We start from the raw sequence: 24153 nt of genomic DNA on the forward strand, positions 1-24153 counted from the left end.
ATATAAAGGATTTAGCATGTCCCTACTCTCCACTAGCCTCCTGGCCTCAGGAAAGGAAACGCTCTGGGTATATTTCGCCCGGGGTACATTCAGGCAGGACAGTCACGCATTGCTTGCCAACAATATTGCACTGGCCATTGTCGATACGGACTTCATGTTCGCAGTATTCGCAGTGTTCCGCCAACATCTGTCCTCGTGCGTCGCAGAGGGTTGCAAATGTAAGTGGAGCCAGTGTACCTCTGGTAAAGCATTGTTACCGTCTAAGGTAGCTGCGACACTCCGACCGTGAGGATGAAAGCAATTTTGTTTATTGTTTGGTCGTTGCGTCTTGAACTGATCCACCTAACCTCCTAGACATTACTGTTCTCAACTCCCTGGAAGTACTCCAGTATGTCGGCCTCTGAGTGTCGTTCTTCCAAGCAGGGCACCTGACTACCCCTTTTAAAGAATTAAGTGAAGCATGAGATTTCACTTCGACATTCAGGTCCGTAAAACTGGAATATTCATAACGTTAATCGCCTGTTGACGGCGGTAAACGTCAATGAGGAGAACGCGTGATCTCATTGGCTACACGGATTTAACCTCAACAAATATTCCCTGTATTCCCTGCCCACAACATGATGGGTGATAACTCGGAAGTTTTCACGACAATAATAGGAAATGAGGGGGGGGGGGGGGATATTGGGGATGTCACAGTTCTATGTTGTTTAGTTTTTGTTGCATTTTGAGTGCGATTTTGGATTGTTTATTATTGTCTGCGGTATGCCTTCGACATTTGACGACTCGCTTTTACGTTTTGCGCCATTTTTCTCATTTTCCATACGTGTATAGTAATTATTCCTTTTTTCTTCACTTACGTCATAGGTACCTTTTGTTGTTTGTTTTGTCGTTCGGAAAGGTCTGAAGCATCGCATTATTCCCTCGGCAAAAAATATTTTCAATTAATGGATATATTTGACGAATCCGATCGCGTTACCAGTTCTGTTGGAATTTCAGAGGAGAGTTTGTTTTTTCTCCTTCTTGTCATTGCCTTACACTATGGTAATGAATTCCGGTGCCATTCTGGTGATGCGGTGGCCGAGTGGTTAAGGTGTACACCACACTGTATCACTAGCCATCCACCGCTGAGTTGCGAGTTCGAAAATCACGTGGGACATTTGCCTGGTACTGACCATAGGCCAGTGTTTTTTCTCCGGGTACTCCGGCTTTGCTCCACCTCCAAAACCAAACTTGTCCATTAAAATAGCATATATATATATAATGTTGTACATGAAGGGTTCAAATTGTGAAATGTTGACAGACTACAAATCAGGTTTTTATAGAGAGTGTCGCTGCAAACACGACCTTGATGTGTCTAACACATGAACATGTTAAGAATTACCACTATTTAATGTTAAATGATACTATTGCACAGATTCATAGAGTTAATTTCTTCCTTGCCGTTGCCGTGGTAACAAAATCAGCATGCTATATTGTTATGTAATCGCACAGGTGGAGTCATACTTCATCACGTCATACAAAAGGTTGACATATTAAAGCGTCTAATAGAACGAGATGTGACTAGTCTGTGATTTATATGTTGATCGCAATTTAGAGAATTAGAATGGTTTCTCGCTCTGCAGTAGTTACTTTCTCGGTTAAATCATGAAAGATACATGACTGTTAGTGTGAAATGCTGTATAGGCATTGTACAAATGACACATGCGTAACAGCTCCCTTTTATAGGAATTTAGAAACAGCAGACTGCATACTACATACATACTGAATCTGGAATACAAAAGGCCCCCTGTAGCTGGTTTTTTGACTCGTCAGTAATGCTGCAACCCAAATATGATGACACCAAAGGACCATTCCAGTCCTCGGGGTTCCTCAGCTCTCTGACAAATAGACGGAGGAACATTACTTATTGAAGTGATGCCAGTGATTAATTTCATTTATAAGATGTACATTTTAATGATTTATATGTAATTCTGTTTACGGTCAGTGATGTCAGGGACATCGTACAACGGTTTCATCCTTTGAGGATTCGCTGGTGATGTTAGGGACATCATACAACGGTTTCGTCTTTTTAGGACTCGCCATTGATGCAAAAGGCCAAAAGTGTGGAATTCCAGAAGGGAAGTCGAGAAAATCGAAACAGATCTAAACAGGTCTATACCCACAAATACACCGCTTTGATACACTTCGGCTAGTAATGCTTTTCTAAAAGATCTTAAAAACAGTGATAACACTTGCCTTTCACCTAGGCGCATGGGTTGGATTCCCGGATCGGACGAGAAAAAGAGAGGGTTCACCTGCCCGACCACGCAGATTTTCCCTGGTTACTCCGGGTTTTTTTACCAAAGTAAGAACACTCGCTCGTTTCCATCCAGGCCAACATGCATGATTAGACAGTTGATACAACTTATTTCGCATTATTTGGTGAAATAAAATATAGTTTACACGAACATTAACTTTATATGAAGTTGTTAATAACTTAACATCTGAAATAAGCTGGTGATTTGGAAACCTGGCTTGAATACCTAATACAATGCTTACGGTATTTGATATGCATCTTATAACTGAAATGTTTCTGTTATTTTAGAGAGACTTTTTTCAGTCCAATAACGATCTTACCCCTTGCTTCCAACATTCTTTGGAAATAAAATCGTATTTTGATTTATCATTTGATTCTATAAAAAAAAACAATTTTATTTCTTAAGAAACGTATTTTTAAAAAACTCAAATTATTTTTTAAAAGAGTAAGGCAAAAGAAAGAATTAGAAATATTCTTTTTGTATTCGAAATTGATGTTGGCGCCAATTGTTACGTCATCTCCGGTAAAGGAAACGATTGGTCTAACACCTGTCTCCCGCCATATTCGATGCTACACATGTATATGACAGATTGCCAAACGCTCAGTCGCAAGGCCTGATAGTTCTAGCGCCATCAGTATAGCCAATTCTTAATCAAATAACAATCCAACAATTTCAAGGACGTTGTATCCATGGAGAGTGTATTACGGGGTAACATGTCAGCGGAATCGTTACATGAACTGACGTTACGACTATTGTATGTCTTATTGAAAATGAGCCAAGGGTGTCATTACTAGCACGTGCGGTATTTGGATTTCGTGTATTGGCGACAATTCGGGGTCAAATATAGGACTTAATCATGGATACCTAAAATTAGTCTAAAGTCTGATGTTATTGTTGTAGATGTCACATCCACGATGCCTCCGACATGAAATGAATTGAATATATCATAGCCGTACGTGTTACTTTATCGATAGGGGAGTATCGTATTATTTTTGATAGTAATACTTTGATTGATGGCGCTTCAAACAGACATGTTAAAGACCACATACCTGTCTTGATATGACATTTATAATTGGTATGAATGACACCACTTTGCCGGCAAGCACATATGGGATAATATCTTCTTCAAACTAGTGTCACTCAGAGTTTATTGGCTATTCTTCCATCTTTCTGTTCTTCTATACAACTGGGATAGCATGCGGAATGTGATCCAATGGATGGAACAGCCATATGACTGGAGTTAACACTGGCGTGATCCAAAGGATGGAACATTTGATCTGAGTTAACGCTGGCGTGATCCAATGGATGGAACAGCCATTTGACTGGAGTTAACGCCGGCGTGATCCAATGGATGGAACAACCATATGTCTGGAGTTAACATCGGCTTGAGCCAATGTATGGAACAGCCATATGACTGGAGTTAACGCTTGCGTGATCCAAAAGAACAGCGATATAGCAGCCATGCGATTAACGTTACCGCCGGCATGATCCAAATGAAAACAGTTAACTGCATGACATTTTGTCACTGTCCACAATGTAATCATGTCGTAATAAGTGTCAAGTGAGTAGTGGCAGTGGTCCAAGAAATGTCACTTAACATTTTAAATATGGCGTCAATATTTACATTTTGATCTATCCACGCCACACAAATAAACGGGCGCTTTAGTCTTCGCCGGTATAATTTCGCTACAGATAGGCAGTTAACGCCAACATCATATTTCTTCCTTGCAGAATGTATCCCCACAGACTTCCAGACAGTACTATGTTGATATCGTCTTGTGTCTCGAGGTTTGTGTAAATATAGCTATGGTGGAAAATGACCGGTCCCTCTGCGCTGAATATCGACTTGTAGATCAGGGAAAACATTGAATTATTTATGCCCCGAAATATCTACCAATGAACCGGAATTGTACATTAAAATACATGCCTTAAAATAATAAATGAACAAAACAATTATTTAACATCGAAATCTACGAAAATCTATTCTCAAGGTTTTATTTGTGCACAATTTTAAATATTCTATTGACTGTTTTTGTCTTATAATGGGGAAAATCAATACTAATATTATGTAATGGAAGAAAACATTAAATGTTATACAGTTGACGCACATGTACAAACTCCTATATCGACTTTTTTGCCTTGTAAACAACCTCGTCACCGAGCAGTCATCGATAGCATTTAAAGCGAACGTGAAATTTGTTTTTTGTTTTTAAACTCTTTGTTTGAAACACGGTTACGAGACGCATTGTTTGGCGTACGAATTACTCATCGAAAGTCTAAACAGGTTTACATTTCAAAAGAAAATCGCAATAAATAGAAATGTACAGCTGCAAACATCAATTATTTGTCTGATTTCCATAGATACCATGATGGCGTCCTGTTCTCTCACAGTGAGGCTCACACGTTCGAAACGATCCTGTTCACTTTTGATTTCCTCCCATGAGAATACGGAAATTAGCTTTTGTGTAGCTTCACAAGCTTTGATTTATTTTTTGACCTTGTCTTGTAGAGAAATAGGTTGGGATTCTAAGATGTCATCAAATAACGATGTCATATACACGGCGACTGGAGAGAGCTTGATAATGTCTCAAGATAATAGATACAGGAATATATATTAACCGTCAGATACAATAAACAAAGAACATTAGCAATGTAGTGTTGTTATTGCGGCAAAGCAAGGTAAGCACAGATAAAATAGCATGCAGCCTGACAAATTATTCAGATAACAAGCAAGGTATCATAGAACAATCTAATGGATTAAAGATGCATGCACTATACATAAATTCAAGCAACATTTATCTAGAGAATGAAATATCATAGATAGCAGTAATTGAAATTGAAAATAGAAAATTATCAGATTTGAATACTGGTATATATTACACCAGCGTAAGTATTGATTGGTTGAAGCGATACATTTGCGGAATTATTTACAAAGGCAATACAGCCGGATGGGCTCCACTATCTAACAAAACAAAAAACAAAAACAAAACAAAAAACAAACAAACAAAAAGCGAATACCGACGAACTAAAGAAAACAGCTGCCGTCATTTTTTTTTTTTTTTTTTTTGCATGGAAGCATGACAGGGCTTACAATAAAAATAAAATGGTCCTATTCAGTCATTCGTACATAAACCGCTTTAATGAATGTGTTTATGAATTCATTTCTGGTGAACAACGTCAATACACTAAAATAACCAATGATTATATATATAAAAAATATATATAACTTTATTTTATTGATTTTTCTTGGGAATATTAACACATACCTTCTTTGGTCATACAGTATAAAAAATATATGAACAAAAATGGAATCATGCTACTATTTTAGAATTGTCAACCAAATGATTTTTCCCCTTCATTACATCCTATCACTTTAAGCTGACAGTGCAAGTTAAAAAGCATCGAATTGAGATTAAAAAAAAATAATACATGTACAGATTTCCAAAAATCGTTTCCGAGACATCCCACAATTATGGTTGTGTCGTATCTAAGGAAGGGCAGACAATTTTTGTTTTTTGTTATGCGTAGATACGAGCCGCTATAAAAGCGCGTGCGGTCATTGAGACAAGTATCAGTCTATCGATACATGCTCATAGCGACACATCTCTCCATTATACATAGTATACGTTCTCAATACAAACGCAAATGAGTTTTTGTTTACATTACGGAACTTGCATATGGAATTTGAAGAGGTAACTTTATATATATACATATATATATTATTTTACAATAAAAGAAAGAAAAGAAAGTATTGACAACACAAACTATTTGGGCCCCAACAAAACATGTACCTAATGAAATTATAAACAGAGTAAATATGAGTAAATTCCTACCTGAGTCTTTCCAGTGGGATATGCAGCAAGAACAACTTTACAACTGTTACATCATTATATCCATTGTTTCCATCGAAATATTTTCCGTGTCTTCGTACAAATGTATTATTTGTGCACGTGCCATAACGCAATTAAAACGTGATAAAACCGCACAACAGCCCTAGTGTAGTGTAGACAATAGGAAAACATCCGAGGAGTGCTAGTGTAGGATACGAGTAAAAATCGGAACTCCTCGGACTGTTTACTTGTTATGAAAATGGCTGCACCCACGAAAAACACGTGAGAAGATGGATAGAGTATTTGGGATTAATTCGTTATGCATTTTCAAGCATTTATTTGGAGACTTTATTTTCAACAAGATTTGAAAGCTAGATAATTGAGAGACACTGACCATCTTTCTGCTCAAGTTACAGGTAAGTGCTTCTGTTTGGTGTCGTTCGCGAATACAGTTGTAGGTCACGTGGTGTACAGATATAGTGTAGAAGATACAGGTGTGTCACCGTGAACACCTGAGGTTAGAGTGAATGAGAGTGTGACGAAGCACGTTCTTTTTATAGCAGCGGCGGCTTGGTTGTATCCACGCATAACAAAAAAGAAAAATGTCTGCCCGTCCTTAGATACGACACTACCATAACTGGGGATTGTCTCGGAAACGATTTTTGGAAATCTGTACATGTATTTTTTTTGTTAATTTCAATTGGATGCTTTTTAACTTGCACTGTCAGCTTTAAGGCGTACCTCCTGCTATATCTAAATTATGGCATTAAGGCGTCCCTCCTGCTATATCTAAATTATGGCACTAATGCGTCCCTAATTACTGAAGCTGTGTTAGACTTATTGTTTTGATTATACGTTGTTATTGTTGTTTTGGACGACTCATTGACAATCATCGCCAATCAAACAGTCGTTCGTAATAATTGCCTTTCCGACAAGACGTCAATCAGAGCATAAAAAGACAACAGCGTGAACGTTAAAGGGTAGCGAAGACAACAGAATGAACGTTAAAGGGTTGCGTTACCTTGGCGCTTGTAATTAATCTATTTCAGTGAATTACAAGCGTCTAGAAAAATCCGGAAATTGTGACCCGTTTATAGTTTAATTCCCCATGGCACCTAAAGCTAAAACAGATATATTGTCCACGGGACGTCGCCTTTCATATGTTTTCAACCAATTTCAAATATGTTTCTTGTGAGAATTTAAAACAAGTAATAAAAATAAATGATTTAGTATCGTCTTTGTATTGTTGGCCGCAGTTACACGTGCTATTGATGTCGACTGGCACCACACCGGGTAAGAATCTGAGAGCTGTTGGAATGACAGACCGTGTATTTCCCTAAGTGGATGCATAGCGGTAATGCATTATATCTAGACAGACACCAGTGGAGCCACGACTCTTCTCTGACCGATAAACCAGTCAAAAAGTCTTGAAATAAAAATCAATACACAAGATAATTCAGTAGGAGGTTTTCTCTCGTTGTGTTTATAAATCAATTAGTCAATGGTAGGGTGGTGGTGTGACTGCTAACTTGGCTGTCGCGATTAAGGGAGCGAGTAATGCCAGGAATATGTCACACGGATTGTCCTGCTAGCCTTCATTAATCTCATTCACAGATCTCTAAGTCTGAGTCAGATAAACCATAATAAGCTATTTCTATTACTACAAGCCAGGGCAATGCGAGAAACTTATAATCACTTGTCAAATACCGATACCGAATAGCGGGTTATATCAGCCAGGTGCAAATAGTTGATTTAGGTAGCTTTTTAAAACGCTAAGCAATTTGATCCGCTAAATAGTAGCGTGTGTACACAACTACCGAGGAATCATGACAGGGGGTTAACAAACTTTTTTTTAAATTTACAATATCTGAAAACACGGTCGTAAAATATGCATCGCTAAAATAAGTATCGTTATCTAAATTGAACAAGCTTAACTTTAATAACCCTTGAATTTTAACGTTAAAACGCTGAATTTCACACTCCCTGAAACAATACACCATACGGTGCCAAATATGACATGAAAACCTAAAGTTGAAATTTTCTTCTATTTCTTTGTTGATGTCAATTATGTTTTTAAATAGACGCATTTTTGTTGATAAAAACCTATATTTGGGAAGTGAATTATGGGTAAAACGGTAAATTACTTTGTCAAGCTGAACGCTTGTTTTATTTATGTTCCTGAAACTCTTTTTGCAATGCTATTGTTTGTGTGAACATTTTATTCAAATGCCCAATATACGTAACCTACAAGAGCAGACGTTAAAGAATACGTATGATCACATGACATACATTAAATAAAGTTTTCTAAAGGATATTCATTTTATGTTTAATAAGGCTGAAGCGTCTCCAAATATAGTTCCACGCGCGCTCTTTCTAAATTGTCGTGCGCTGAACTACGGCTTTTGCCTAGGTCTAAAAATAGATAAACGAGATGGTATGGTATGCTTTTAGAAACTGTTTACCCACACATTCTAAAGTAATTACGCAATCAGATGTAGCACTTATTTTCGATAATGGTTCAATTAGCTACTGGAGTATGCAGAATGATCTCCTATCCCTACAGTAACCTCCTCTTCTGTAATGAGTCCTCCATACAAAAGAGAAAGTGGGCTTTCATTGGCACGTTTAAACCCCATCTATGCATGATAATGTCCTTATGAATGATGCCAATTTTAATAATTATTGTGAAACTACAAAAAAAAAAATTTTAAGTGAAAATTTTAAGATTTAAAAAAAATAAAATTACAGAAGCAACATGCTTTATGAATGATTTCATCCATTCACCAAGTAATGTCATCATTACAAACTGCTTTTGTCTTTGTTTTTAGTCTATCAATTTTAACAGCGCTATAAGCGACCATCACAATTTGATTGGAACTGTAATGAAAGGTACATTACCTTACTTGTCTAGGGTATAAAGTAAGCTCCATAGTTTTAGATTTGGTGTACACTTACCTTTAAGATCACAAACCTCGTGGCACACGGGGGAGGTCGTCCATAAATCAAGACGATTGATAGCACTAAACTCAACCGAAAGGTACTTTTTAATTCTTCTCCACAAACATAATGCTTTATCTCTTCTCACCAACAACCAGATGTACAAATGTATGACAAATATCTACGTTTCAGAAAAAAAATGACGAAGATAAATGAATTCTCCAGATATTTAATTTACTAGACAAATGGCGGTGTTGTCTTCAGCGATATGCTAAAATGTCACCAACCCATGAACCAACCTAATCAGGCATTTCATAGAACCTTTCCTGACATGAATGAATTGGATTGAAGAGACACCATGTTGATAGGGAATTCACTTTGATATCACTGTCTGCCAATTAAACCAGTGTTGGGTTGTGTATACACTCCCTGTGGTTATTAAAAAGGTACTAATAATAACACTAAAAACTGTTTTGGTGTTAAGTGTTAGTCAATTATCAGTTTTATATGGCAGTTTGATCAACAGTAGCCACTCCTTACTTTAATGTGAATGTCATTTTTAAACTAATTTTGTAAAACTAATAGCAAACACAAAACCTAATTGAGCTTAAGCATATTATACAAATTATTGGCCTTTCAAACATATTAGAAGTATGATGGAAATGTCATTAATGGTAGTGATACGTTTAACGCTGTCTTTAACCCACATATTCGAGACATTCACTGTATAAGCAAGTTGTATAAGTAAACGTTAGCATTGTATGAGTATATCACATGGTTATATTACACTGAAACATTGTATGAGTATATCACATGGTTATATTACACTGTAACATTGTATGAGTATATCACATGGTTATATTACACTGTAACATTGTATGAGTATATCACATGGTTATATTACACTGTAACATTGTATGAGTATATCACATGGTTATATTACACTGAAACATTGTATGAGTATATCACATGGTTATATTACACTGAAACATTGTATGAGTATATCACATGGTTATATTACACTGAAACATTGTATGAGTATATCTCATGGTTATATTACACTGAAACATTGTATGAGTATACTTTAAGTCATTGCATAAGTAAACTCCAACATGGTATAAGTACACTTAAACATTGTATAAGTACACTGTAACATTGTATGAATATACTTAAAACATTGTATATGCACACCGTAACGTGGTATTAGTACACTGTAGCATTTTATTTAAGGATTAAACTAGCGCACAATATGACGTTTGTTTGCAAAGCTCTGGCATCTATATCGACCATAGACACCAAAAAAAGACAGTTTAATCCTTATATTTACATTCTCGACATATTCGTTTTGTTATTTTTGAAAATTAGAATTGAGTTAGCATAAAAAATGCCAATATTCAGCGATTTCGTCAATGGGGTTCGACAAATATAACAGCCTATTTTTTCAAAATTCGTTTGTCACGTGTAGATTGGCAAACAAAAAAGTGCATTGAAATAATACGAAAAAAAACAAAGTATGTTCAATTCTTTTAATTATTTGTGTAACAATATTGTATAAAATGTCTTTTTGATACTTTTTAATTAACAAAAAAAAACGATTTACGTAAGTTACAAATAGTTCCGGTGGGTGAATATATTCATGCGCGGCATGGATTGTTGTCACGTTTTGGGTGTCAATTATGGTCACATAGACTGCAAATCTTTTTACTAAGTTTATATCGTGGCTTTGCCACCAAAATGTAAATAGATAAGTATACACTGTAATATTGTGTGATTATACTTAAAACATTGAAACATTATATGAGTATACCGTAACATTGTGTTAACGTTGTATTCTTACACTGAAGTATTCTATAAGTTAATTGTCATATTGTATTAGTACATTAAACATAAAGAACACTGTTACATTGTATATGTACTTTTTAACATTGTATACGTACACTGTAACATTGTTTAGATACACTAACATTGTATACGTACACTGTAACATTGTTTAGATACACTAACATTGTTTAGATACACTGTAACATTGTTTAGATACACTAACATTGTATACATACACTGTAACATTGTTTAGATACACTAACATTGTATACACACACTGTACCATTGTTTAGATACACTGTCACATCTAATGAGATATTTCCAATTTTAAGGTAGACGTATAAACGGTCGGTCTGCCTGAAAATCAGATATGTTTGTAAATATGTTGAAACATCGAAATTCATAACGGCGTTCGTAATGGAAAATTCTATAGAGACAGGGACTCCGCATCATCAACAAATTTAAATGTTTTAACAAGATGCGCTTATCAGAAAACTGAAATATTGTTTAACTTTTTCTTTTGATATTTCTAATTAGTTTCTGTTTTGTCATTAACAGTAACGATATGATGGAGCCAGAGAATCACTCGACCATCCAGCGAATTCTATACCAGATCCAGCAGATGAATCAAGAGGAACGCGAACTCCTCATACTCCGCCTGAACTTGTCCAGTGAGGAACAGCTTCTCAACTTCTTCAGCGAACCCATTGTACCGATTGAGGATTTCACATCCTTCCGTGTACACAAGTTTCTACTATTGTATGTCCCGCCGATAATGGTTCTCATCGGGACCATTGGAAATATCTTGTCCTTCACGGTCTTTCGGACGAATAGTGGTAAAGTGTCAACATACACCTACCTCAGTGCACTTGCTATCATGGATCTTCTCGTCCTGTACATTGGCCTACTGCGACTTTGGATTGCTCAGCTTTCTGACTTCGACATTAAAGACCAAGCTAACTGGACCTGTAAGCTGGTAGCCTTTCTTGGTTACGTATGTAGCGATTCGTCTGTGTGGCTTATAGTAGCGGTGACAGTAGAAAGGTATATTGCAGTGTGTTTTCCTTTAAAAGCCTCGAATCTATGTCGAATCAGAAAAGCAAGGTATATAGTTTTCGTTCCGATTCTAGCTCTTTGTTTCGTAAATTTTCATTTCCTTTGGACAGTGCAGTTACGACATGACAAAAACGATACCATCAACCCTGTCTACATTTGTGATGCTGGACCTAATTTCTCAGAACTAGTCAACGGTGTTTGGGTGTGGGTTGATGCCGGGATATATTCGTTTGTTCCATTTGCAATCTTATCAATACTCAACGGACGTATTATCCAGAAAGTATGCATCGCCAAGAACGAACGTAAACATCTGGTAACCACAGATAGAAATGGCTGTAATAACATCAGATCAAAACATTCCGGAACAGGGGAGGTAAGCAGAAAGCTTACAATGATGCTTTTAATGGTTTCTTTTACATTCCTGTTGACAACACTCCCCATGAATATCATTCTCATCATGACAAAGTCATGGAATGAACAGAACCAGCAGCAAAAAGCAGATTTCTACCTGGCAAAAACAGTATCAGAATTGTTAATGTATCTTAATCATACAATCAACTTTTTTCTGTATTGTATTTCCGGGCGGAAATTTAGGCGTCAAATACTTTCGCTTTTGTGTCGCTCTGTCCAAAATCAAAACGATGACACTGCTCTAACAGGAATGAGAAGCTTAGCGCTGACAACGAGTAACGGCTCGAACTTTAAGGTTGTTTACAGAAGCACAATAAGAAATCGCACGCCGCCATCTTCTGTTTGAATAATAAACTTATGTATGCCAATGGCTATGTAGTGCTAATCTAATCTGACTATTGTTTCAAACACATATCTCGTTTTTTGTTGTTTTTGTGTGTGTGTGTGTGTGTGTGTGTGTGTGTGTGTGTGTGTGGTTTTTGTTGTTGTTGTTGTTGTTGTTGTTTTGTGTGTGTGTGTGTGTGTGTGTGTGTGTGTGTGTGTGGTATTTTTTTCTTTTTTTTTCAGATGTTTTATATGCAAATACTTAATATACACAAATTTTAACCATTAAAGAGCTGAAATGTATTTATCAAAGTGTAAAGATTGCATGAGCATCGATTCTATCGTGTCAAAGTTGTTTCCATATATTTGTTCATATTTGTATGAACATATTATTGAGGACAAATTTTAATTTTTATCACGTGTTTTTTGTTTCCTGATATTGATGATGAATCTCTAATTTTAATATGGTCATTTCATGAAACTATGCAAATAGCTTTAAATTCAATTATTTACAAATATAAACATTTCGATACTGAATCAATTATCTTGACACCTCTATATATCAATGAAATGCATCCTCTTATTTGATAAGCGTTCATCACTATAACATCATGTTACTGTTATAAACTTGATACATTTTGCACCTTTTTACATTTATTCTCGTTCAGCAGAGCAAGCCACGTTACCTTTTCATATTGGCATCTGGATAATTCCGATAATTATTTTAACTGCTCTACGCTTATAAAACTAATAGATTCTCTTAATAATCAATAGAAGGCTAAGTTTTCAGGGTTTTTTTTATTATATGGGTGAATTCCATTATTAAACCTTTTTATGTAGAAATATAATTTTCAATAAAAAAATATGTAGTCCACTATAGCATGATTACAATTCCATACGTCTGACAAACAGCATTGTGATAGAGCTTAATTTGATTTGGATCATGGAGTCCTCAAATAGTTATAGAATGTAAGACTATTCCCATTAAACTATACAATTGTACAATCACTTTGATTTGTTATTTGACTAAAAATGCAGAAAATAAAACTTTGTGCATTGGTGATGTATTTATTTTTAAAATGAGATACTCGCACAAAAAAAAACAAAAAAAACAAAAAAAACAAGAAAGATTATCCTGAAATCGTGATATTGGAGTTTGTTGTGTGGAATATGCTTATGATATTTTTCATAACAGTCTGATAGAATACTGATTTTACGAGTAAATGTTTACTAAAAATAGCGTGGGTAAGTGATGAATAGACTCTTGTACTCGTTTCCATACAACTGGTTATAGACAATCACACCTTGATTGGATGATTTATATTTCAGTGGATGTACTTTCATCTCAGATATGATGCAGACATAATTATGACGTCAACTCTCTTTCGGAATGACAAGCTGTATTTCCTTTGTTCATCCCCTCCAAAACTGAATGTCAAAGGAGAACAAGTGCTATTTTACTTAGAATAACTAAGGTACCGAAACCTTTTATTTGTTTGGTTTATTTTGTTTAACGTCCTATTAACATCCAGGTTCATTCAAGGACGTACCTCGTTTTGGAGGTGGAGGAAAGCCGGAGTACCAGAGAAAAACACCACCCTACAGTCAGTACCTGGCAACTGCCCCACGTAGGTTTCGAACTCGCAACCCAGAGGTGGAGGGTTAGTAATAAAGTGTCGGGACACCTTAACCACTCGGCCATTGCGGCCCCTATAATAAGGAGCAATATCGTCATCAAAATCAGAAGTTAGCGTGCCGCACCATTCCTATCACATTTACACTGTCCTGTTAGTATAATGCGTGCCCCCGAAATTAGACAAACACAAAAACCAAAAGCAGTTTGAGAGAGTATGCTGAGCAGTTAATAGTAACGTTGTTTGTTTAAAGATCAAACTCAGACGTGACGTCATCCATTCTTAACAATATCACCAAGATAAAAAAAAGTATTGTAACTATGATAAAATACTGAAAATCCAAAATGAAAAACGAAAATACGACAAGATATTTCAAAGAAAAGAAAAGAAACATCAATCAGATATAGCAGGCACCATACTAAACAACAAACAACATCAGCAAATACAAGTTGACAGAGGACCAGACGACGGTAACTTGTACTTGTTAAGGGTCTAGGTCATGCCATGATACCCCTGAACTAGTTGAAAGCAACAGAGATAATCAATGTAAACCTACCACAAGCAGGACAAACAAGATACTAAATACTAAATAATCCAAGCTGCTCCAGGAAATTCTGAAGAAGGAAGAATGGAAAGGTCTCGAAAGAAATTCCAGAACGCCTTGGATAAGTAGCTATAATGATAAGGGAACCCCCGTGCTAAATGAGAAGAAATATGATGTATTAAATAGATATCCTGCACCAACACATAAACGACACTTAGTCAATATACGAACTAAAATGAAGAAAGAAGGCTCTATCAATGAGTAATAATATAAAAACATCTACCATATATCAGACACCCCTCACATATACTGTATACCGAAATTCCATAGGCCAAACTACCAACTACGACCTAATGTAGCTTAAACGTTTTCCATTGGATACAAAAGACCTAGCTTCAAGTTTTTGATGCATTTTTCCCGTTTCATCAATCGAATGAGGAGACGAATCAGACCGATTTGTAACATGGTTTTATGAAAACTTTCAAAGAAACATACACATGGAAATATTTGGCAGACATCATAGTACATTCGTCCTAACCATTCCATAAACGGACTACTCAGACATCCTAACTATATTCATTTATACATACCCTTAAATATGTATAGAGTACGACTATTAATATCTAACATTGAATATACACCATACATATGCATTGAACATTAATACCAAACATTTCATACACACAAAACATATCATGAAGAACATCGAATAAGGTTTTGATGAGAAACTTTAGCAAGACTAGGCAATAACGAAAAGAATCTCATCTGGAATATATGGGTAACATATACAAATATATTGGTAATACATTCAAATATATGGGTAATACATTCAAATATATGGGTAATACATTCAAATATATGGGTAATACATTCAAATATATGGGTAATACATTCAAATATATGAGTAATACATTCAAATATATGGGTAATACATTCAAATTAATGAGTAATACATTCAAATATATGGGTAATACATTCAAATTAATGAGTAATACATTCAAATATATGGGTATTACATACGAATATATGAGTAATACATTCAAATATATGGGTAATACATTCAAATATATGAGTAATACATTCAAACATATGAGTAATACATTCAAATATATGGGTAATACATTCAAATATATGGGTAATACATACAAATATATGGGTAATACATTCAAATATATGGGTAATACATTCAAACATATGAGTAATACATTCAAATATATGAGTAATACATTAAAATATATGAGTAATACATTCAAATATATGAGTAATACATACAAATGTATGAGTAATACATTCAAATATATGAGTAATACATACAAATATATGAGTAATACATTCAAATATATGAGTAAAAAATTCAAATATATGGGTAATACATTCAAATATATGAGTAAAACATTCAAATATATGGGTATTACATACGAATATATGAGTAATACATTCAAATATATGGGTAATACATTCAAATATATGAGTAATATATACAAATATAGGGGTATTACATACAAATATATGGGTATCACATACAAATATATGGGTATCACATACAAATATATGGGTATCACATACAAATATATGGGTATCACATACAAATATATGGGTATCACATACAAATATATGGGTATCACATACAAATATATGAGTAACACATACAAATATATGAGTAATACATACAAATATATGGGTATTACGTACAAATATAAGGGTATTACATACAAATATATAGGTAATACATACAAATACGTGAGTAACACACGCGTAACATGTCCAAATATACAATTTTCTCACAAATCGCTGTAAACTTCATGCAGGTGATTCGTAGAGACATTTAAAACTGGAAGAGTTGTTTTCAAAGATCAACGATAGTTAGCAATTATCACTACTGTAAATAACTGTGAATCTCACAGTTTCTATTCGATCATCTTGCCTGACTTATTAACCTTGTGAACATGACGTTACCAATCTGATCAGTATATATACTCTAATCACACAAGTTCAGTTTCTTTTTTTCAAAACATGAATGGAGTGAGCAACACAAGTCGTCCATAATTATCCTGCTGCCTACCTCAAAGCTGAGTACCTACTGGAAACATAAATTTGGTAAGTATGAAGTTGCGTTGTATGGTACATTGCAGCAATGTAAATCATGATGTAACACTACATACATGTATGTATACTGTAACATTATACAAGCTTTTATATGATATAGAAAGATTGTATCATTTTGTATTATCTTTTTGACTTAAACATTGTACGAATATTTTTTTTAAATTTTTTTTATCGGATTTGCACTGGAAAAGCAGATATTTAAATCGTTTGTTCAATTTAAACGTCTTTTTTTCACGTGATGTCACAGTTTGTAAAGGAAACGTGATTTTCTGCCAAAAAAATCTCATCTTATTACCAGAATGGTATCGTTTTATTAGTTTTTACTTATTAAAGCCATGTTAATGTATAACTGTAGATTTAGATATGGGTGTGATGTTCTAACTTCTGAGTCTTATCATAATGTATATTTTATTTTGGTATGTATGTTCTAAATTTATTTATTGATTTATTTTCTTTCCTATAAAATTCTAGATTATGCATACTGTATTCAATTCTTTAAAATATTTGCCTGATATTATCTTTTCGTCCATAGACTATCTGTGATATGATGATTTCTTTCGAATGCGAAGGAATTTCTTCTTTTCCAAACTTGTTCACAGCCATTAATGTGTTTGAATCTTCGTCCAATAATGCATTATCCTCTATAAACCCATGTGAATCACCTAGCCCATTTCACACCGATGATAACAATATTGTTTTCCTTTGACAACAGATTTGGAGTGTGACGGAAAGAGACACGACTTTGTCCGGGAGACGTTCAATACTTCACCTCTGATACCATACGTACATTGTAAGTACGTTATAACATTGTAGAAGCTAGATTATCTCCCTTAAATCAGACTATGATTATTTTATATCCATGCAGCAAGTCGATAAAATAACGGTTTCCTTTTATAACTGTTCTCATAGCGTATATATCGACGTCTTTAAATTTTTCTGCAGAAGAGTTTTTTCGCCGATTTCAATTGTGTCCTTTTCGGTAAAACAATTGTTATTTATTTGTTTTGTCATTAACAGTAACGATATGATGGAGCCAGAGAATCACTCGACCATCCAGCGAATTCTATACCAGATCCAGCAGATGAATCAAGAGGAACGCGAACTCCTCATACTCCGCCTGAACTTGTCCAGTGAGGAACAGCTTCTCAACTTCTTCAGCGAACCCATTGTACCGATTGAGGATTTTACATCCTTCCGTGTACACAAGTATCTACTATTGTATGTCCCACCGATAATTATTGTCCTTGGGACCATTGGAAATATCATGTCCTTCACAGTCTTTCGGACGAATAGTGGTAAAGTGTCAACATACACCTATCTCAGCGCGCTGGCTGTCATGGATCTTCTCGTCCTTTACGTTGGCCTCTTGCCACTTTGGATTGCTCAGCTTTCTGACTTTGACATCAAAGACCAAGCTAACTGGACCTGTAAGCTGGTAGTTTTTCTTGGCTACGTGTGTAGCGATTCATCTGTGTGGCTTATAGTAGCGGTGACAGTTGAAAGGTATATCGCTGCGTGCTATCCTCTACAAGCCTCTAAGTTATGTAGAATCAGAAAAGCAAGGTATATAGTTTTCGTTCCAATTCTAGCTCTTTGTTTTGTAAACTGTCATTTCCTTTTGACGGTGCAGTTACAACTCGAAAGCAACAATACTATCAATCCAGTCTACATCTGTGATGCTGGTCCTGATTTCTCAGATTTTGTCAACGGTGTTTGGGTGTGGGTTGATGCCGTAATTTATTCGTTTCTTCCATTTGCAATTTTGTTAATTCTCAATATACGTATCATCCAGAAAGTATGGATCGCCAAGAACGAGCGCAAACATTTTCTGACCACAGAAAGAGGTGATATTTCTTTCCATAAAGGAAAGAATCCATCTGGAACAGGGGAGGTAAGCAAAAAGCTAACGATGATGCTTCTGGTGATTTCATTCACATTTTTGTTGACAACTCTCCCAATGAATATCATCCTCATAGCGACCAAGACATGGAATGAACAGAACCAGCAGCAAAGAGCAGACTTCTTCCTGGCAAAGACAGTATCAGAATTGTTGATGTATCTAAATCACTCAATAAACTTCTTCCTGTATTGCATTTCCGGTCGGAAATTTAGGCGTCAGATATATACCCTTTCGTGTAAATGTATTCATTCCCCGGCCAAAGCTGACAGCTACGAATTAAATAGATATCAACGATCGCCAAAGTGGTCTACAGAAACACATGAAAAGGTAGATTTAGGGATATAATCTTTGCGTCCTGATCCCGGGTGAGAGAAGCCAGGTAGATTCCTTTGTCGATTCAGTGTCTTTTATGCTTGTTGTTTTTTAAAGTGTCTATTAATGTATTGATGGTGCCAGGTACTTTATGAGGACACTCCATACCCTTACAGAAACAACATGAATGTTTTCTTATATCCATATCTTACTCTTGCTAATATTTTTAATACCCAGATACCCCTGCCTTTGAGATTTATTAATATTTTGTGCTGGCGACGTGCTATCATATATGTTATATGGTACTTTCTTTCCTCTGGGTCTCTTTGGATGAGATCCTCGCAAGTCAGGGTACTTTGTTGTTTTTGCCTTGAACGTAACCTTGAAATCCCAAAACAACAGCAAGACCTGAAATGGGAGATTAGTTCGGTACTAATGTAAAAACGGGACGGCGACACCTTTTGAAGTATCAGGTTTTGGAGGTGGAGGATAGCCGGAGTACCCGGGGAAAAAACCACCGGCCTACAGTCAGTACCTGGCAACCGCCCCACGTAGGTTTCGAACTCGCAACCCAGAGGTGGAGGGCTAGTGATAAAGTGTCGGGACACCTTAACCACTCAGCCACCGAGGCCCCCTTGAAGCATGATGATTCTTCTAAATATAGGTAGTTATGAAGATTAGACAGGAATGTAGAGAAATATACTGAATCTGCAAGCCAATTTCAAACGGTTGTTATTTTTGATTGATTTGTAAATGAACTTGTATCTTGTAACTTCTTTTCTTATAATCTAGATGGAAATAATAATGATAGTAAGCTAGAACGAGGCAAAATAACAACTTGGGCATGCTTTATTATTGTACTTATTTGAAGACATGTGGTATTTAATAAAATTGTCAATGTCATATTATTGTAATATTATCATTTTTATTATTGAACCAGTGTCACTACTCATAAGAAATTCAACTTGGCACAAAGTGTAACGTTCAATGTCGGGGACGTACAGTCCACCTGCAGCGTAACCGCCCTTCATTATCAAAGTACTTTACAAACGACACATGAATGATTAGAAATACAAATGTGTTGAAAGATAAGGTAAAAGCTGAATGTTTCGTCATTCTGTGTCATCAGTGATACTAGGGCCAGAAATGTGGTGCCCGAAAATAAGCCTAAATAGAGTACGTACGAGGGCTGATTGATAAGTTGTGAGTCTCATATTGAAGGATTTGAATGTTGCCAGACATATTGTATTATTTTTCAACATAATCACCTTCAGTATCTATACACTTTTGTCAGCAGTGTTTAAGGGCCTTCATGCCACTTTCATAGAACCCCTTCTCTTGGCTGTTCAGAAAGTCAACCCCTGCAGGTTAGGGTTAGGATTAGAGTGCCTGAAATAGTTGTTTTAAGTTTTGGAAATAGGTGACGGTCCGATGGAGCGAGATCAGGTGAATAAGACAGATGCTCAATCAATTTAAAGCCACAATCATGAATGGCAGCCATGGAAATGACAGACTCTTTCACCCTAACCGATTTTGTCCATTTTGTAAAGTCGATATAAACTAACCAAATGAGATCAGTCCTTTGGTACACGGCTCTATATAGTCAGAAAATAGTAGGACTAAAAAAGAACATCCTTGAGTACCTCCTTCAATACGAGGCTCGCAACATATCAAATAACCCTTGTATATACTGTAAAATTCACGAGCTAAAAGTTTTCGATTGATCCGGTCTGACTTAGCTCGCGGGTATTCAATTATGCATTCATTTTTAAATAATTAATTTTTCTTTGTTTTCATGGTAAATACTCAAATGTGATTGGTCGAAAAATTCTTTTCATTCTTCTATGAAAGAAATTCCGAGAATGGCGCGAAAAATGTGACGTCACAATACGACAATCGACGTTGCGTATTGATTTGCGAAAAAGAATCCCATTTAAAACCAGTAAAATTGTACATAAAACATGTTTTAAATTAGAAAATCATTTTCAAAAATTAATTATAAGCGTTGATGTCAATTTTTTTTAGTTTCATCGGGGTATGAAACAAATTTTGTTTGCAAACTTCTGTAAGAATTAGCTACGGGGATTCATACAGTTTGCAAACAAAATTGTGTTCATACCCCGATGAAACTAAAAAAAATGACGTCAAGGCTTAAATAAAAACATGTATAAAATGACCGCGAGTTTAAATCCTATGCTAATATTGCCAAATGTACAGTACATGCAAGTCAGAGTAAATGACCAAACAAATTAATATTAAAACAGAAATGATGACAAGCTATGATTTTATCAATAAAATCTTTGTTAGATATGTTTAACTAGTAAAGGAAATGAAATCCACAGCTTCAGAATATCGCCAACACATAAATAGCAAAAAATGAAACTGTCTGGATCAGGTCAATTAACATCGCGACCAATGAAATGGTTAGTTATTTTCAATTCAGTGCAGCCATATGAAATATGTGCATTCCATCATTTCATAATTACAGCAAGATGATATTTTTATGTCATTGTAATCTGGATCGGTTAGAAGCTTGTTTCAGCAGTCTGGTTGTTTTGTTCATTAAGTGTTTCAAACGAAGCTGAACGAAAGGTAGTCATTAGCTCTGAATAAACAATAAACAACAGTTGATTACAGAAGCTATATACAAGTATCCGAGATTTCCAGGCCAAGCTAACTCTGTATCGAAGCATTCAAAGCAATGAGGTTCATCGGCTGCACATTTTACCGCCAGATGGCATTTGTGCTCTAGTTGGTATGTTCTCGACTTTCCAACCGTCACACGCCATATTGTTTACGTTTCCGAGGAGTGAATACCAATAGACTGGATTAGCTGCCGTAGTTTTTCTACACTCCGCTAGGCTTCGCTTCGAAAACCAAATGAGTATTCATGAGCGAAGCCTGCGGAGAGAAATGGTACTAAGGCAGGTAATCCAGTCTATGAATACCAACTAAAACACGGGCGCCCCCTAGTGACGTCAAGAGGGATAACTCCTCGATGAACCCCATTGATAACATAGTCAACAGAGAATACTAGCGTACAAACGAAACCGGATTTTGTATTCAAAATCGATAACATGAGGGGGAAATACGAACTGCGTGGAGACCCATGAAAAAGACCAGGTGTTTCTGGGGGTTGAGCGTCGACCTTCTTCACCAACGACAACCTGTCATGCCAATCTGGGACAAATCCGGGGTAAGTCACATCCTCATCAAAACCGTAATAAGGATGGTGACAACAGAACCATAAGGCATATCAACAAGTATCGAACATGTCTGACGTATATCGCACGAGGAAATAGAATACGTCTAAATGAGATCACGATGTTAATCATGAAACTATCCCATTGTGAAAATCAGAAATTCAATAAATAAGTTTAGGCAAACGGTGACGTCTCAGCTGCATGAATACTGAACATTGCAAAATAGTTAAGAAGAAAAACAGATGCCAGATTTGCCCTCGTGGCTTAAATTATTTACTTCCATTCATCCCGTTCCGGTCATCGCAATTTCCAGAAATCGTGCATAGAAATTTGACCTCATAAATACTTAACAACTGTTAAATTTTCGTCTGTCATGATGTATATTTTTGAATCCATAAGACATCTGCTTTTGGTAATAAGGTGCGATCGAACGTTTGCACATGTTTTTCATTAACACTTCATTGACGTCAAGATATGAAAATAATAAGTTCAAACTGCTTATCGCCTAAAGGCCAATACTCCACGCCTACCATATATTTGGAGTTATTGAGATAGAATGGACATTAGATAATTATTTTGATTTTAAAATGTGTAAGTTTCTTTAAACAACTCGAAGACGGCTTTGTACAATATAATTATAGCCCAAATGATGATGATTTTGATTTAAAATTTCCATGAAGGTGTGGTTCCTAGCCGTCCACACCAGAGAAATACATTCATATATGTTCAAAAACAACTGAGAATACGGACTGAATAACGAAACCGTAACGTAACATGAACTAAACGAAGCCATGAACAGATGATTTCCATGAGATTGTTTACAAGTTTGTAATTGGATATCCTGATTTATATTTTCAGGGTATTAAGTATTTCAAATACATTCATAGCATTGTTGACCGTATCTGTGACGTTGTTGATCCTGTCTGTAACAATGTTGATCCTACATGTATCTGTGACATTGTTGATCCTGTCTGTAGCATTGTTGATCCTATATGTAGCATTGTTGATCCTATCTGCGGAATTGTTGATATGTAGCATTTTAAACCTTATCTGTAACATTGTTGATCCTATCTGTAACAATGTTGATCCTATCTGCGACATTGTTGATCATATTTGTAGCATCGTTCATCATATCTGTAGCATCGTTGATCATAACTGTAGCATCGTTGATCATATCTGTTGACCCTATCTGTAGCATTGTTGATCATAACTGTAGCATCGTTGATCATAACTGTAGCATCGTTGATCATATCTGTGACGTTGTTGATCCTATCTGTAACATTGTTGATCCTATCTGTGACATTGTTGATCCTATCTGTAGCATTGTTGATCCTATCTGTAACAATGTTGATCCTATCTGTGACATTGTTGATCCTATCTGTACCATTGTTGACCCTATCTGTAGCATTGTTGATCCTGTCTGTAGCATTGTTGTTGTGTTTTTAAAGGAGTTAAAGCATTTTATCGCCAGAGAGAGATAAATTAATATGTCCATGTTCTCAACGGAAACTTCATCTCATCAATGTTGCTCTCTGTTTTGATTTCCTTTATATTTTGTTTATAAACAACGAAACAATGAAAGTGTATTACTTTGTAGAAAATGTTATACTAATTTATTGAACTTTTTAATTTAAACCTAATTATATGTTACTGAAAAAAAATCAAAAAGATTACATTGGGTGCAAGATCCTGTTGTTGACAAAGTCTTCTTGTTGAATCGAAAGTCGGTATCACGAACTGAAAATTACGTCTGGTATATTGTACATAGACTTCCATGT

General features: G+C 35.7%; 2 protein-coding genes across 2 annotated transcripts; both read left to right on the forward strand.

The window, feature by feature from the left end:
• The first annotated feature begins 11452 nt into the window (after positions 1-11452).
• Positions 11453-12793, forward strand: LOC117337016 (growth hormone secretagogue receptor type 1-like). The gene has a single exon (XM_033897760.1). It carries the CDS (start codon positions 11454-11456, stop codon positions 12696-12698), a length of 1245 nt encoding a protein of 414 aa, XP_033753651.1. The 5' UTR covers position 11453; the 3' UTR covers positions 12699-12793.
• Positions 12794-17987: 5194 nt separating this feature from the next.
• Positions 17988-19630, forward strand: LOC117337752 (growth hormone secretagogue receptor type 1-like). Its single transcript, XM_033898860.1, has one exon. It carries the CDS (start codon positions 17988-17990, stop codon positions 19203-19205), a length of 1218 nt encoding a protein of 405 aa, XP_033754751.1. The 3' UTR covers positions 19206-19630.
• Positions 19631-24153: the final 4523 nt, after the last annotated feature.

The sequence above is a fragment of the Pecten maximus genome, chromosome 11 (genome assembly GCF_902652985.1).
Source record: "Pecten maximus chromosome 11, xPecMax1.1, whole genome shotgun sequence".
Classification (NCBI taxonomy): Eukaryota; Metazoa; Mollusca; class Bivalvia; order Pectinida; family Pectinidae; genus Pecten; species Pecten maximus.